The 17,030-nt window shown below is 55.4% G+C and overlaps 1 protein-coding gene across 2 annotated transcripts; it reads left to right on the forward strand.

Annotated features, from left to right (window-relative positions):
• The first annotated feature begins 509 nt into the window (after positions 1 to 509).
• On the forward strand, positions 510 to 16,228 carry ARF1 (ADP ribosylation factor 1). Of its 2 annotated transcripts, none has more exons than XM_026488580.4 (5): positions 510 to 657; positions 14,263 to 14,447; positions 14,533 to 14,643; positions 14,721 to 14,845; positions 14,980 to 16,228. In XM_026488580.4, exons 2-5 carry the CDS (start codon positions 14,300 to 14,302, stop codon positions 15,139 to 15,141), a joined length of 546 nt encoding a protein of 181 aa, XP_026344365.1. In that variant the 5' UTR covers positions 510 to 657; positions 14,263 to 14,299; the 3' UTR covers positions 15,142 to 16,228. The 2 variants fall into 2 exon arrangements, with proteins under 2 accessions (XP_026344365.1, XP_057163082.1); XM_057307099.1 differs by lacking the exon at positions 510 to 657 and adding an exon at positions 4,078 to 4,257.
• The last annotated feature ends 802 nt before the right edge of the window (positions 16,229 to 17,030 follow it).

Raw genomic sequence — 17,030 nt, forward strand, 5'->3', positions numbered from 1 at the left:
GCGGCGGCCCCGGGGGTAGCGCTGTCCCCTGCCCGGCCGGGCTCCTGCTCGGCCTGTGCTACTGGATGGCAGTCTGCTCCCCCGGTTGGGCCCCTCCGGCGCGCGAGGGGCTGCGTGGGTCACGTCGGTAACCGGGCCACTAGTGGCGACCACGATTCCACACCTGGGGTAGGAGCCCGGGGAGAGCGACCGCCGGGAACTGCCGGGTCTCGCGGCGACCGCCTCGTCAGGGAGGGGACAGGTACCCTCTCGTGCACCCTGGCGCCGCCTCTCCGCGGCCGCCGCGCCAACCCTCGCCTCAGTCTCTGCATCCGCAAAATGGGCAAGCGGGTCCTACACCGCGAGGTCCTGGAGAAGCTCAGCGCAGGCGCAGGCGGACGGCGTCCCGGGCGAGGGCAAGCGGGTGCGCACGCGCAGCGGCGGGAGGGGCGCGGCCCAGGGAGGGGCGGAGTTCTTGTCCCCGCGCACCCGCCCCCTGCCCAGGGTCTGCGCGTGCGCCCTGTGGCGGAGAGGGGGCGGGGCCGCAGGCGGGCCTGCCCCGTTCCCCAGCGTCCCCCGCGGCAGCAGGCACTGACGTGGCCGCCGTCAGAGCCGCCATCTTGTGGGAGCGAAACCAACGCCTGGCTCGGAGCAGTAGCCTCGCCGCGGCCGCCGAGGGTGAGGCGGCGAGCCGGGAGCCTGGGGCAGGGGCAGGGGCAGGGGCCGGGCGGTGGGCGGCGGGGACAGGCCCGGGCCACGCGAGGCCCTGCCCACCGCAGCGGTGGCGGGGCGGTGAGGGCCGTGGTGAGGCTGGGCCGGGCCGGGCGGGGGCCGAGGGGAGGCTGGGGCGGTGAGGCCCGAGGCCGGGTCGGGGGCCGCGGCCAGGCCGGGGCCCGCGGCGCGGCGGACGCGGCGACCCGGGTCGGGGGTGGAGACTAGGGAGGGGGTCGAGTCGAGGCCGAGGTCGAAGCTGGGGTGAGGATTGAGGCGGGGAGGGCGCAGAGGGCTGGGCCGGGGGTCGAGGATGGGCTGGGGGTCAAGTGGATGCCGGGTCGAGACGGGGGGAGGGGACCGCAACTGGGCCTGGGGTCGAGGCGGAGGGGTGGGGGGCCGGGGCCGGGGGCTAGGAGACACACCCGGCCGGGAACGGGGACCAGGGCGGGGACGGAGGCCGGGGCAGGGGTCGGTCGCACCGCCGGCCCCCCGAGTCTCCCACGCGGTCTCGCGCCCCCCAGAGCCGCCGGGGTGGACGCCCGGAAGTCCGGCCCAGGCCGCGGGCTCCCCAGGAAGCTCTGCTTCCTGCTCCGCCTGCGAGGCCTCCCGCCTCGGGGTCTCGAGGACCAGGAAACTGAAGCCCGCGGCCCGGGACACCGCCAAGGTCACGCGATGGCCAGGGTTTGAGCCCAGTTCCTGTTGGCTCGGAGGACGGGGGTGGGGCGGGGCCGGTCCCGCGTTCCTGGGCCGGTGTGGTGGGGCGGGGTCCTGGGGTCCGAGTGGGAGCACCTGTGGCCCCAGGAGGCTTCGGCTGCCGTCCGGGCGCGCCCGCGGCGGTGCAGGGCCCCTTAATCAAAACTTACTGCAACCCGGCATTACTTCCTGGCTGCCGTTGGCAAAGATGAGAACACCCTTCCTTCCTAGTTGGTGAATCTCTGATCTACCTGTAGAACGACTTCTCGGGGTCGAGGCTGTCTCCCCAGCCCTGCGTTCTAACGCTTGCTTGTTGCTCAATCAGGGTGGTGGTGGGGCGTGTGAAATTGTAGCTGTGTTAATGAGGCTTGCTGGTTCATGCACAGTACTTAGCAATATTAGGTGGTCAGTTCAGACTGCTCTGAGCTGGGTGGCACCCTCCCATTTCCTCAAAACTGAGTTGCCATCTTCAGTGCTTGAGCAGAATTGCACAAGAAATCGTTGGCAGGAGGAGGGAATGCAGAGCTCTGGGGTGGTCCCGGAAGTCACTGTGGAGAGCGGTGTCCTCGTCCTGCTACTGGTGTTCCAGTGGTCAGCTGTAGTTCTCTTTTCAGAACTAGTGAGTGAGTGGTCAGCACTTTTCTCTGCCCGCTGTTTGTATGACTGGTTCTGCGTTTCCGGCTGTGGAGTGTGAGATGCCCCGCTGTGTCATAGCACTTTTGAGACCCACCGTGTGTGGGGCCGACTGGGTGTGCGCTGCTGTCACGTAGAGTTTTCTCCAACCACACAAGTGGCCAAAACTGTCAGCTGGGTCCAAAATTAAAGGGAATTGAGTGTGTATGTGTTCATCACAAATCTGGCCGTTTTGTTAGAGCTCCTATCCTCCTGTAAAGATCTTGTCTTCTTAATGGGCTGAATGGAGATGGGCCTCCTCAGGGTTGTCTTGAGGAATGCCTTGTTGAAAGTAATCCAAATCACTTGGTCCTTACAATCTGTTTCCTGGGAGGGCTGTCTTCACAGGCAGGTATTCAGAATTACTACTTCAAAAGACTTGAAATAGTTGGTTTGGGTAATGGCTGACTCACATGCTGTCTGATCACTTTTAAAAGAAAGTTAGTAGAAAGCAGAAACGGGTTGTGTGCTCCTCACAGTTCTGGTTTTTCAATCCTGTGGTCGAGCTGTTGGCTGTGTCTCTTCCACAAGATGAAGAGGACATTCCGGCTTGCTCAGCTGCCGCTCCTGGAGCCTGGACAGGCTTGCAAGGACAGGAGGGTGCACTCTGGTTCTCCTGCTTGCTTCATTAACACTTGGTGTGGGCCCTCTGCTGCCGAGACCATCTCCAGAGCCCTTTGGCCTCCGGCATGAACCTTGTGCAAGCTCATAAACAGTGTAGGAACTTGCTTTGAGAAAGTCGAGTCCGTTTCCTGCGGAGTCTTCCAAACAAGAATGGCCTTGATACATGAATTTCAGTCTGCTCTTCAAATCTGCTATTCCTTCCTGGCTTCTTAAAATTAGATAAGAACTTAGATCTTGTGGTCGGTCTGCTCCTCATTGGTGTGGAGGGTGTTCAGTCTCTTAGAAATGATTTTGACCCAGTAGTCCATCGGATGTTACTCTGCCTAGTGGCAAGGAAAGGACGGCTTTGGGAATGTGTGTGAGAGAAAGTGTGATATTGAGTATATGAGTGTGTGCGGGGGGCTGAGTCCAGAATGTGAGTGTGTGTATGGGGGGGTGAGTCCAGAGTGTGAATATGAGGGGGTTATTGGGGGGGCTTGATTCTAGGGTAGGGACGGGTGAGGGGTGACTCCAGAGTAGGGGAGGGGACTCCGGGTTACACGTGCCACCTCTCTGCTAAATCACGTTATCCTTAGGTGCTTATTCTCGTGATTGCTATGAAGTCTTTATAGCGTAGGTGTACTGTATCTGTTGGAGCGTTCATTACAGCTCTGTCACTGTTCTGGAAGGTAGGCACATCCTCGGACAGATTGGCCTGAGGAGCTGAAAGAAATGTGGCAAAGTTCACAAAAAAAACATCAAAGCTCTGTATCCCTAGAAGTCTCTTAGGCTGTCCCCTGCAGTCCGGCCTGCTCGACTCCTGTGTGAGTTGGAAGCAATAGCAAAGCTGGCTGGGTCGTACTGGGATGTACCTCCCTCCACTGGATGCCTATAGACCCTTGTGTCCTGGTCTCTGCACACTGTGGCCACCGGAGCTTGGCAGCCTGTCAGCAGCAGATAGCCCTGATGAAAAAAGACAAGAAACAAAAAAAGCATAGAAGGCAGGAAGATTTTACCAATATGGGGCTGATTCTGTGTAGGTGGCAAACGTTTCTGTACATCTCTGAGGCCACAGAGGTGACTGTTAGTATATGGCATAAATTAGTGGGAGGCCCAGTAATGATCCGTGCACATTTTCAGGAGTTGGAAGTGTACGGTAGATTTTGGAAACACTAATATGTGTTTAATCAGAATTTAATAAGTTTTGCTCTTCAAAGGGATGCTAGCAAGCTAGAACGGATTCCAGATGCCAAGTCCTGTGTAAAATACCTGATGTCTTTCAGTTTGTATTACACACAGAATCATTTGTGTGGTGCTATATATGGAAGCCAAACAGAAAACTTGGTGCTTAGAGCTCTCTAATATCTTTTAACGTGAAGTTGTTTTGTTTTTTTTTTAACGTATCCCATCAGTTTGACCTAGGTGCAAGTGGCCAAGGAAACAATTTCAAGATTGCGTCTAGTCTCATTCGTGAAGGGTAGGAATGAAGACAGAGTTCCATGTGCCAGCGTTTTGATCACAGGATTCAAAACAAAGGCTGTCTTAAAAATTGCTGCCAACAGTGTATTTTCTTGTGAATATTCCTATCGTCTGTAGGTAAGCACGGGGTTCCTAATTAACTGAATCTACTAATTTATATTTAAAATACTCTATGTTCTGATGATTTGGGTGGTGAAACTTTGCCGAAAATAATTATAGCATTTAGCATTTGTCTTTGTCAACGCGATGGAGGATTTTGCCAACTCTTGGGAAGAAAATGTATTTAGTTGCCAGTACCTGAGGGCAGGTCCTGTGCTATGGGATATTGCTGCGATGCACACACTTGTCTAGGGTAGCAGACCATGTCTCTGCAGCCCTGGCTGCCTCCCTGGAATGTCAGAGTGTCGTCAGACTGACCCAGCATGAAATTCATTGTTGACTTGATGGGTTTTTCCAGACTAACTTGGTTTTAGGAAAAGCCTATTTGTAGATGTGTGTGATTAATCCCTATGGGCTATGGTAGATGTGTTTTTATGGTTTTTCCTCTGCTCCCTGATGGTCAGTCTCATGGGTGCCCAGGGAAGTGAGCAGCAGAGGAATCCCCACTGGCAGAGCACGAGGCTGGGTGGACATGCGGTGCCCTGGCTGTGGGCAGAGCAGGAGTGTGGCTGGGGAGGGGCACGGGGACAGTGCTTCCTGACAGGTGCCATTTGAGCAGAGCTGTAAGGGAGCGGGGTCTTGTGGGTCTGTGGGAGAAACAGAAAGTGTCTGCCAGGTAGGGGAACAGTAGGTGCAGAGGCCCTCTGGCAGGAGTACACCTGGTGGTTTGGAGGCCCGCCAGGAGCAGTTTGGGTGGGGAGGGCAGGGAGGCCTGCTGCAGGCCCATGGGTCTAGCCCCCCAGAAAGGGTATTTCAGGAATTTCTGGGACTGGGAAGAATGCATTCTCTGTGACCTCATGTAATTGAAAAATCTCAGTTTCCTAAACTTAAATGGGTTTTGTGTACAGAAGTAACACTTTTTTCTTTTTGGCGTGGTTTTAATAGATGTTCTGCATCTTCCAGGAATGCAGCTACCTTGTAAATCAAGGTAGAACCTACCAAAAGTTGCTCTCTGTTCACAGGAGAAACCAAACAGCCACCCCCAGTGTCTGCGTGCCTGCCACACACTGTAATGGTGTGCATTCACAGCCGTCTCTGGCAGGTGGTTCTGTGGGGTGTGGAGTGTGGTCATACCCAGTATGGAAGTGCACGCTTGATAATGAGTCACTGTCCTTTAGTTCCCCCTTACGTGATAGATGGAGCAACACGGTGGGGTTTTTGCAGTCCGAGGTGGATACTGGTTGTGCTGACTGCCAGCTTCCTCTTGAGAGGGCAGCATGGTGCTGTGAGACCACGGGGGTGTCGACCCTGACCTTGGTGAGGACCCTAGCTTGGCATGTGGTGTACAGGCATCTGACTTTACCAGCAGGCCTGTTGCTGGTGGGGTGGAAGCCACGGGCTGTTGGGGTGCCAGAGAGGAGATGAGGGGGCCAGGGCACAGGCAGGTACTCGAGGGGTTGTGCCTTCCAGAGGGAGAGGTGAAGGCAGTTGCTGGTGAAGCAGGCGGGTTAGGGGATGAGGGGGACAGAGGTTGTGGGTGTCTCTGGGGTTTGGGCCTGAGGAACTAGAAGAAGGTTGCTAGGTTATGTTTGGGGGTTCAGTCTGTGGGGGGACAGTAGGAGAGGAATCTGCAGGGGGGTGTCCTGTTGGAGCAGTGGTACTAGAATGTGAGTGTGCAGGATGCTGACCCCAGCCTTTCATCTGAGAGGTGGATGGGGACTATAGAGGGGCTTCAAGCAGAGGATGGCACAGGCAGACGTGTGAACAGGAGTCCCCAGCACCAGGGCCGCCCAGGGTCGCACGTATGGCCCAGAGGCAAGAAGAGGCCGTGGAGAGGTGGACAGACATGATACGTCCCCATGAGGACAGTGGCCTCTGGGACAGGACCAGCACGGGAGAGAGGCCCTGAGCCCCTGTGCCTGTGAGTGCTCTGAGCTGGCACTGGTGGCCGCCCTGATGAGGCCACCGGAGGGGGGCAGAGCTGCTGGGGGATCGAGCAGAGGCTCTGAACCTCTGCTGGCTTGGCTTTTCTATGTCCTCAGGAAGGCTGTCTCCAGAAAAAGAGGTGGGGCTGCAAATTCTTAATTTTGTTTTCCATAATGGTCCCTGGAAGACAGAAACCAGGGGTGTGGATTGGCCTACTCCCCTGCCCAACGCCTCTGTGCTGAGAGAGCTTCAGGGGCCTCCTGGCCGCTCTGGGTGATTTGCAGGAGTGGTTGGCACTCCCAGAGCCCTGCTCCCTGTGCCTGCATGGTGGGCTTCGGTGGCCGCTCTGAGGAGGCACAGGAGCAGGTGCAGCAGCCTCAGCACGTTTGTGGGGACCCCGCTATGAAAGACACCTCTGAGAATGTGCTGACTGGAGCTGGGGTCAGAGGGCACGTGCTGCCAGGCTTCCACTCCCGTTGCATTGTGGAGCCTTCGTGCCTGGCGCTGCTGTTCTTGTGCAGCTGCTCCTTTTGTGAGCATGGTGACCTTCAGCCCCGCCGTGTGGCCAGGTTGCACCCAGAAGGGTGGCGCAGAGAGGACTGTTCCTGTGGAAGGTGACGTCCCAGCTTGAGGGCGCCCTCATGGAGAAGGCACTGGGGGTTTTGGGGTGGGGTCTTGGGGTCTCCTGACCCATCCCAGACTGCTGGTCCTCTGGGTGATGTTGAGCTACAGTTGTAGCCGGCTTGAAAAGGACCAGTCCCTAACCCTGTGCAGATTGGTAAGAGTTGGTGGTAGGATGCTTCTCGGGGTGATGGGTGGTTTAGAGCTGCCCGTGGTTTCTCAGATGCTGCTTTGCCTTATGGTCACAGTAGTGAATTCCCATTTTCAGTTTAATTTATTGTGCATTTCAGTGTCGTGGTTGATGCAAGTTTGCTTTTTTGGTCTTTGGTTTCTTTTCAGTGACGAGTCCTTCAGACTTGACTGCATTTGGGTCAGAGGGAAGGTATCTGTGCCCCTAACATGTAAGCCAGAGTGGAGCGGCTTACGTGTGAGGGTACATTAGGAGTGGGGGCCAGAAATGTCTGTCTTCTGGAAGGCCTCGAGCCCAGGGACCAATCAGGCCTGAGAAAATAGCACCAGGACAAGTGCACGCAGCTGAGGGAAGCTCCTGACACGGCATCCTGGCGAGGCCTCAGCTTGTGTATCTCATCTTCGGGCAGAGCAGTTGGGGACCGAGTGGCATGTATGTTCCGTGTCCTGCACAGACCGTGTGTGTCATCCGGCCTTGTTCTCCAGTTGGAGGCCATGTGACCGGTGTTCTGTGGCCTCTGGTGCATGTTGTGTATATCACACTACAGCCTGTCTGGTTATTTGCTTCCATCTATAGAGTTCATAAAAACACAAGTTCAGTGAGCTGTTTTGAGGATAGTTAAGTTAAAAAAGTAGTATGTAAAACTTGAATACTGAGTAAGGGGAAGCTACAAGGAAAATCATTTCAAAAGTTAAAAATCATTTCAAAGTTAAGGGCTTTGGTTTTTGTAGCTGGTGGTGAGTAGGATTAATTGCATTCGGGCTGTTCCCACCTGTGCCTTGTTGGCCTGTGCCTGTTCTGTTAGTGGCTGGTGGCTCTTGGATGTGCGTGTTCTGTAGACGAGCTACACTGATAATGAAACTCACTTCTAGCTGTGGCGTTTAACTCTGAATCTGAAGCTGGCAAAGAGGACGCGACATTGCATCTCACTGGTTGTGCCTTCTGAGTCAGACCTACCAGGTAACGCCCCTCCTCCAGCTCTCAGAGGCAGTGTGCAGAGTGAGGGTGGTTAGAGACTGTTAGGGTCCTGGCCTTCCCAGTCTGGGGCTCTTTCTCCTTCCTCGGGGCTAGGTGTGTGGGGTCGCTGCATGGGAAAACACCGTGGACCACTCCTCAGAACCGGCCTGCAGGTGCAGGTCAGAACGGTGGAGTTCTACAGTGGTGTGCCTGCTGTTCTGTTTCCTACTGACCGTTCATAGTGGGAGTGGGGGAAGTGGGTGACGGTGGCCCAGAGGCTGTCCTGAGACAGAGGGTACAGCTTGGCGAATAGCTGACAGGACTGGATTGTGTGTTAGATTCCTAAGAGGAGAGTGCAGAAGTTCTCACAGGAAAATACCCTGTAGCTGTGGGACGTGATGACCATTTCACAATATACACCTGCTCGAGGGGTCACTGTGTTGCATACTTGGAACTCAGAGGGTATGTGTCTGTTGTGTGTATAACACTGGATGGGAAAAAAGGTCAGTCACGTCCGCTGAGTGTGCTAGGCTGAATATTCTCCCCTGTGAGTGTGTTGATTCCAGTCTTTGTCACAATTGTGTTAGGGCTGTGAGGTGTATCTGCCTATCACTAGTCTGGCATGTACTGATTTCTGCAAAATAGGGGCTACACGTGATGTGCTGCTTGCCCACAGGAGGAGCCTGAGCCCTTCCAGCAGGATGGAACGTGGGGCTTGTAGGTGGGGGGATGGGTCAGGGCTGTGTTCTGCCGGTGCACTGGAAGCCCAGGCTGGTGTGCAGAAAGCAGTGTGCCGCACATTATTTGTGACCATATCCGCCAACAAATGTAGAGGACCCCTTCCTCGTACCGTTAAATTCCACATGTCAGGGATGGGTTGGGCTTTGGAGTGACTGACAGTCTGCACAGAGGTGGCTGCGAGAAGGCAGTTGCTTGCTCGTGAAACCTTTAAAAAATAGTCCCTAATGTGTATCAGCTCCTTGGGAAAGTCTTTTCTGCATTAATTTTTCTCACATTAGATATCAAAACTGAGGGGCGCCTGGGTAGCGCAGTCGTTAAGCGTCTGCCTTCGGCTCAGGGCGTGATCCCGGCGTTACGGGATCGAGTCCCACATCAGGCTCCTCCGCTATGAGCCTGCTTCTTCCTCTCCCACTCCCCTGCTTGTGTTCCCTCTCTGCTGGCTGTCCCTGTCACATAAATAAAATCTTTAAAAAAAAAAAATAAAAAAAGATATCAAAACTGAGTGTGTGAACTGCAGAGCTGCACTTTTCTCTATATGTAACTCATGCCCGATGAACTTGACTTTTGCAAAGGCGGAAAGAGGAAAAGCTCACATGTCCCCCTGCTTTTCATTTGAGTAGGGGATTCGTCCCTCTGAACTCCCCATGTACAGCACAGCATGGAACCCAGACCCTTGTGGTTTGGCCTTTCTGGGTCACATTTTCGTTTCCCACGTCCAACTCCAGGTTGGTGGTTTCTTCGTGCTAGTGACTGCAGCAGTTTGGGTCCTGGCGGTAATCGCTGCTAGAGAGTCTGTTGAGTCAGCCACCTCCCATGGCTTGGCTTGTCCTGCAATCTCACAGGCCCATTGGAGGGGTCGCCAGGGGTGCAGGTAGAGGTCACAGCGCCACTCGCTTCTCAGCGGCTTAACTGGTCACGTGGTATTCATTGATTGGAGTGGAACGGGTGTAAACTCATAAAGCTGCGTTTTTATCTCGCTGGACAGCCTTCCCTAGAGAGGCCCCATTGTTGGCCTTGGCCTGTAGCCAGAGAGACCTTTGCATCGGAGAACGTAGGTTACCACATTCTTTGCTTTCCGTTGTTAGTGGCCCTTCCCACAGGGCTGTGGGGCTGGTGCTGACTCCCAGGCCGGAGGACCCTCTTGTGAGAAAGTCCGTGTTTTCATGGCTCCCTGATGTGGAGGGTCATCACAGTTAACCTGGGAGACAGGTGTTGACTTGAGCTCCAGGGATTCTGGTGGCAGAACTTGTGACATAGCACCTTGGCTGAGTGTCCCGCACATTAGAATCTGTGCCGAGAGGCCACGGGTTGGCTCTGGCTTCCTGCAGCGGATGTAGTGTTAGGTCCTGGGCCAGGTGCATGGGAGGTCTAGGAGTTTCTAGAGTAGTTGGAGAGAACAGCTGCTGTGTGTGGTAGTGTCTGAAACCCAAGACTTCATGCTCATCCCCACGGGGCTCTAGGGTTTTGATCTGTTGAAAAAGCACGTGGGCAGGACAGGGACCACATTGGTAATGAACGCTCAGCATAGCCCAGTGGGCCAGGGACAGTGTGTGGGCCAGTGGGGTTTTGGGGGGCTGGCAGGGGCACATTAGGAGGAGGCTGATGGGCAGGTTTACACCGAGATGGTCCTGCTGCCCACGTGGGGGTTGAGGAGAGTACAGAGGACATTTTCACCCCTTAGTCCCTAGGATTTTGTGTCGATTTGTAAGAACGAGATACGTTAACGCTAAAACAAGTAGAAGTCGCAGTCTCCCCTCCTGCCTCCCAGAGATAGCCCCTGTCATGGCTCCTCTGTGAGGTCTGTATTTCTAAATGAGTGTGCTGGTAACATTCCTCAGTTTGTCTGCTTGGGGCAGTGAGGGTCGCCCCTGACGCCTAGAGGTCTGACCTCAGCTTCTTGGATACCCAACAATGACAGCAACCGTATCGTGATTGAGCCAGGTGGTGACTAGCTGATGTTTTTCCCAATTGCCTTAGGATTGCCAAGCCCCATGTTTTAGCCATGCGCATAGTGTGTTCCCCTTCTCTGGAACTCTGCCTCCGTGCCTCCTTCCTTCCGAGGGCTGGGGTACTCCTTTGCTTCCCTCACCCGTGGCTACCTTGCAAGGAAGGTGTGCATGTCTGACCTGACCTTCTTTGTCTTGCCCCTCCCCTGAATCGTTACCTTGGCTGGGTATAGAATTACAGGTTGGAAGCACTGCCCTGTCACTTCATAAAGCAGTCTGACCCTTGGTGTCCTCAGAGTTTGTCTCTCTCAGTGTTTGTACCCCAGGCTCCCTCAGTCTGGAGGTTTCTATTCTCCTGAGCTGGAACATTGAAGAATTTCTTTCCCATAATTTTCTTTGCTCTTTGTTTTTTGGAGTTTGTCTGTCAGATGTTAATTTTGTTTAAGAATTTCTGTCCTCCCCTCAACCCAAAGACTTTGGAGCAGTTTCTGGCTCCCCTAGAATGGAGGGGAAGGAATGGGGAGCTCCTGTAGGCACGTAGCCGCCCTCAGGTCAGCGTCCCCACCAGCCGATGGACCCTCATTGACGCTGTATCAGCCGGAGCCCCTCCTTTCTGCGGGAGGTCACTCTCCGTGTGTGCGTGCTGTGGACTTGGACGAGTGTGGAAGGACGCGTGTCTGTGCCCACAGGGTCACACAGAGTGATGGGGTTTCACAGCCCCGGAGCCCCGCTGTGCTCCCCCGAGTCCGCCGGCACCCAGCAAGGGGCTCTGTCTCCTGTCTCCACAGTCCCCCCTTCTCCAGAATGCCGCCCTGTCCTTGGAATCACAGGGCGAGTAGCCTGCTCGGATGGACACCTTTCACCCAGTGACACACAGTGCGGGTTCCCCTGTGTCGGGTGGTGTGGGAGCGTCCTTCTTTCCAGCGCAGACTGTTCGTCCTCTGGGTGGACCACAGTCTATGTAGGCACTGTCCTTCCGAAGGACGGCTTGGGGGCTTCTGACTTCTGGCAGTTGTGGGTAAGGCAGGATTTGGTGTGGACGTAGCTTCAGCTCCTTTGGGGTGTCAGAGTGTTCAGTTCAGGCTGTCTTCGAGAGCGCCTGTCCTGTCCTGTGACCCCACCAGCCAGGCATGGGAGGTCCTGCTGCCCCACGTCCACACCAGCTGTGGTGTCGTCACTGTTGTGGCGTTGGGCCTTTCTAGTAGGTTCTCATTTGTATTTCTCTGAGGAGATCTTTTCATGTGCTCATTTGCCATGTGTACATCTTACTCGGGGAGGTTCTGGTCTTTGGCCCATTTTACAGTTCTTTTTTCTTTTCTCTCTCTCTCTTTTTTGAGGGGGGGAGGAGTGAGAGGGGCAGAGGGGGAGGGAGAGAGAGAATCTTAAGCAGGCTCCATGCTCAGCTCGGAGCCCAACATGGGGTTCGAACCCAGGACTCGAGATCAAGACCTAAGCCGAATCAAGAGTTGGATGCTTAACCTTGACTGAGCCATCTGGGACTGCTTACCACCACCCCCCTCTTTTACGATTCTTAAATACAATTGAAATTTGAAATTGCTCTTCATCTTTTTAATCGTGTGTGTGTGTGTGTGTGTGTGTGTGTTTTACTCTGGTTGTCAGGTTGGCCATGAGCCTGTCCTTGTTTTGTGGGCACCAGATTCCTGCCTTGTTGCCTGGGGCTGTGTGTGGATTGGGGGAGTTGTTAATTTTTTCCTTTTAAATAGTCTTCTGTCTTGCTCCCCCCGCCATTGGCAGTTTTTTAGAGGGAGCTAGGGCACAGCTCTTCTGGGTCCTCCAGATACAAGCAGCCATAGGTTCTGGCTGGGAGGCCTGTAGGTGACATGTGCACGTCTGCCGGGTTGTGATCCTGCCTGTCCAGCACCCTGTGTCCTTGTGTCCAGCATGGTGCACATCCACGTCCTCCCACCTGGATGCGGGCAGCAGAGCCCCGGTCTGTGGCTCCAGGAAGGTCCCTTCCCTGCAGAGCTGAGGAAGAACATGAGGTCAGACCCCACCCACACTCCCTTGGCCTTCAGAACTCATCATCCCCTTTTTCTTTGTCTTTTTGGGTTGAGCATCTTTTCATTAGTGATTTTGGCAGAACTAACATTGAAAGAGTGTGTTCCCCAGAGAATTTTTCCTCCTCTGTGTTAGGAAAATTGGCTGTCTGCAGAAGGAAATGTTACAGTAAAGATTATTTTAAATTCTGATTTTTTGAATAGGTAATATTGCTCACAGCCAAAAGAATAAAACGTGTCAAATATGCACTGAAGCAGGGTGCCCAGCTGGCTCAGTCAGTGGAGCGTGCGACTCTTGATCTCAGGGTTGTAAGTTCAGGCCCCACATTGGGCGTAGAGAGGACTTAAAATCTTTGACTACTGGAAAAAAGTTCACTGAAGCCAGTATGAAGGCCTCCACTGAGCATGCCTGGGGCTGCTGGAGCATGAAAGCCACCAAGTAAAACAGGAATGCTGCGTCTTTTGATACTTGGGGACAGTGCTGACTGGCCGCTGTCGGAATGACTAGGCAGACTGACCTGGCCAGGGCGTGTTGGCTGCTGAAACCAGAGGGGAGCGGGAATGTGTGTGTGCTCACCCTGTGTGATAAGGGCCAAAAGCAGTGGGGACCTAGAGACACCACCTGAGCCTGTCGTCAGAGCTGAGGGCTGGGGGCGGGGGGCTGCATCTTGTCCATGCTCCAGAGCCTGGGGAGCTCCTGACCGCTCCTGGGGACAGGTGCAGGTGGCAGGTCTCCTTCCTGGGCTGCTTCCCAGTCTCCTTCCCGGCCTCAGGAGCACTCTGTCTGTGCCTACCCAGAACACGCTGCTGTGACTTTCTGTCCACACAGACCGTTCTCTGTGTCTGAAGGCTGCCCCACGCCCTGCTGCTTGGCTTTTGCTAGGTGCTGAAAACCCAGATTCCTTGGCAGTCTGCATTTGAGAAAGTGACTGTTTCTCCCAAGTGCCTCTTTGGAAAGGAAACTGTTGAGAATGAAAGTACCTCCTGTGCCCTGGGGGGTGGGGGTGGGGAGCTGTGGGTGGCCCACCCCTCCGCTGTAGCCATGGCTGCCGGCGCCTTCCTACCCACCTGACTTGGGCCCCGGTTTGTGCTCTGAACGAGGGGACCCTGATGCGGCCTAGGGGCTGCCTCCTCGCTGGGGTGGAAGTGCCCACCTGACAGTCTCCCCCTCGGACTTCATGGCTGTCGTGCTGCCCAAGAGGCCAGGTGTGGTCTGTCTCCAAGTCCTGCCTGTGGGTGAGTGCTAAGCTCTCAGCACAGCGGTGAAGGTCGGCTCTGGCCTGTGTCCCTGGTGGGATGGGTATTTCTAGAGGTGCTTGGCATTCCTTCTCCACGTGTCACGTGTCACACATCACACCCAGGGCAGGTAGGGCAGACGTGGGCATCACTTCCTTAGGTGACAGCAGCCTCCAACTCCAGTCACCCTGTCCTGAGATCCCCAGATGCTCCCTTCTAAGGGCAGGACTCCGTTTCTGCTGCTTGGGAACCAGGTTTTGTCGGCTTCTGCCTATGAGCTTTTAGGAGTCAGGCCTGTCCATCTGCCGGAGCTGGAGGGAGCGCCCCAAGCTGCTCCTGTGCTGCTGGCCGTGGCAGCACAGAGACCCAGGGACTGCTGTCTCTACAGGTTTCTCTGGCCAGTGTTGCTCCCACCTGTCTACAGCATGGGGAATATCTTCGCGAACCTCTTCAAGGGCCTTTTTGGCAAAAAAGAAATGCGCATTCTCATGGTGGGCCTGGATGCTGCGGGGAAGACCACCATCCTGTACAAACTGAAGCTGGGTGAGATCGTGACCACCATTCCCACCATAGGTGAGGAGAGTGGGCTGCGGGGGTGGGGCGATGGCGGGGATCAGGGGGGCTCTGGGGAAGGCTCACCTGGGCCATGCTCCCACAGGCTTCAACGTGGAAACTGTGGAGTACAAGAACATCAGCTTCACCGTGTGGGACGTGGGCGGCCAGGACAAGATCCGGCCTCTGTGGCGCCACTACTTCCAGAACACACAAGGTGAGTGGAGGGGCTGTGGCCCGCAGGAGAGGTTGGAGGTGCCCTCGGCGCCTATCCTAACACCCACGGCTCGGCAGGTCTCATCTTCGTGGTTGACAGCAACGACAGAGAGCGTGTGAACGAGGCTCGTGAGGAGCTCATGAGGATGTTGGCGGAGGATGAGCTCAGGGATGCCGTCCTGCTGGTGTTTGCCAACAAGCAGGTACACACGCATGCGGGACCCCGCTGCCCTGTGCGGGCAGTTGGAAGGTGGGGTGGGGGTCCGCAGGGGTCACAGGTGGGTAGGGGTGGTCCTTGCAGTCTGCTGACCTGAAGCCACTGGGCCTCTCCCACCAGGACCTCCCCAACGCCATGAACGCGGCAGAGATCACGGACAAGCTGGGGCTGCACTCCCTGCGCCACAGGAACTGGTACATTCAGGCCACCTGTGCCACCAGCGGGGATGGGCTCTATGAGGGACTGGACTGGCTGTCCAATCAGCTCCGGAACCAGAAGTGAGCCGTGCCCCTCCCCCCACTCCCTCCTTTCACCCTGCTTTACTCTCATGTGGTGTGAGTGCCAGAAGCTGTCTCCATGGTCGGTCACAGTGTGCTTCACCATGCTGTAAATGTGCAGACGCAGCCTGCAGCCGGGTTTTTATTTAATGTAAATAGTTTTTGTTCCCAACGAGGCAGTTTCTGGTACTCCTATGCAATATTACTCAGCTTTTTTTATTGTAAAAAGAGAATCAACCCACAGTTCAATACTGAGAAGGGATTTTAGGCACACGGGGCCTCCAGGAGTTGCTGTGTCTGACCAGCCTGGCACTCCTCCTTGGGCGTTAGATCTGTGTTGAGATCCATTTTGGTGGTTGGTTTTTAACCCGAACTCAGTGCATTTTTAAAATAGTTACAAATACAAGATAAGGAGAAGACTTGGACACAGAAGGGAGAAACGTGCCGTGTCGGTTCTGCAGCGGCGGCCAGAGTGTAGTCCACCCGTGGTCCGTTGCCCATCGGGAACGTGAGGCGGGGCACAACCAGCCTCGGTCCATTCTGCATGGTCACGATAGGGTCCCTGTGATTTGCTCTGTCTCGGGTCATCCCGCATCCCCTAGCGTTTGTGCTTGTACTTGTGCTTACACAGCTGCCCAGGAGACAGGCTGGGGGCTGCGGCCACTGCTCACGGACCCCTTGGAGGGACCCCGGCCTTCCCTTGGGTCCGCGTGGGCACTCTGGCTTGCTCCGGGCTGCCTGGGGTCTCACCAGCAGGAGCGCGGGCGGGCGGGCCGGTCACCCTAGAGCCTCAGCCCCCGGAGCCCCCGTCTACATGTGCTTTCACTCCCTCAGCCTGCAAGGGTCAGATTTGCCATCGAAACGACGACCTCTACTGTTTTCTTTTGTATTTTGATAAACACTGAAGAAGCTGGAGCTGTTAAACTTTATCTTGGGGAAATCCTCAGAACTGGTTTATTTGGTGTCGTGGAACCTCTTACTGCTTTCAATACACGATTAGTAATCAACTGTTTTGTATACTTGTTTTCAGTTTTCATTTCGACAAACAAGCACTGTAATTATAGCTACTAGAATAAAATCTCTTAACTATTTCATGGCTTTCCAGTGCTTGGGTGCCAGTGACCCATGGCTTGCCTCCGGACACACAAGGTCCCCAGCTAGGGACCCAGACCGTGCAGCTGACCATTCCTTCTGTGATAGGTGCAGCTGTGGCCCAGTGCCTGTCCTGGTCCAACCTGGCAGTGCCAGGCCATGGGCTGTGCCCAGGGCCAGCTTTAGGGGTCATGTGTGTGGGCTGCCTGCTCTTCCCCACATCCACCCTCTGCAGCATGCGCATGCATGCGCGCGCGCACCCACACACACCCCCAGGTGACCTATTACCGAGCAGCAGAAAACCCCTGGCCGAGGTCCATGTTGCCACAGGCCCCTTCCTGCTCCTTAGAAGCCGTCCCTCCAACCTGGAGCCCTTCTTGTTGCCCCTGCTCTGCAACTCAGTATGGCTGCTGGCCAGCTGGAGATACCCAGCAGAGGCTTCCTGCCATGCCCAGTCTGGCCTCCACCCAAGATTGCTCATGTTCACTAACAGGTTGAAAAACCAGGATCAGAGTTGTGAAGACAGAATTGTCTTAATTATGAATCCAGCCTGGGTTTTGTCCTCACTCAAGCTGGTTATAAGAGGTTAGTGTAACGGCTCTGTGCACACCTCCCCACAGAGATGGTGGGAGGCCTGGTGGAAGGAGCTGGTGCCCCACCCTACCCAGGAGAGGCAGAAGGGACCCAGTAGGCAGGTCCCCGGGGCGGGGGGCACTCCAGGGACAAGTCTGTGCCTGTGATCTAAATGTCCAGCTTGTCCCCAGTGATGGGAAGTTAGTGCCAAGGCCAGGCCCACATGGG

The sequence above is a fragment of the Ursus arctos genome, unplaced genomic scaffold, assembly GCF_023065955.2.
Source record: "Ursus arctos isolate Adak ecotype North America unplaced genomic scaffold, UrsArc2.0 scaffold_5, whole genome shotgun sequence".
In the NCBI taxonomy this organism is placed as follows: domain Eukaryota; kingdom Metazoa; phylum Chordata; class Mammalia; order Carnivora; family Ursidae; genus Ursus; species Ursus arctos.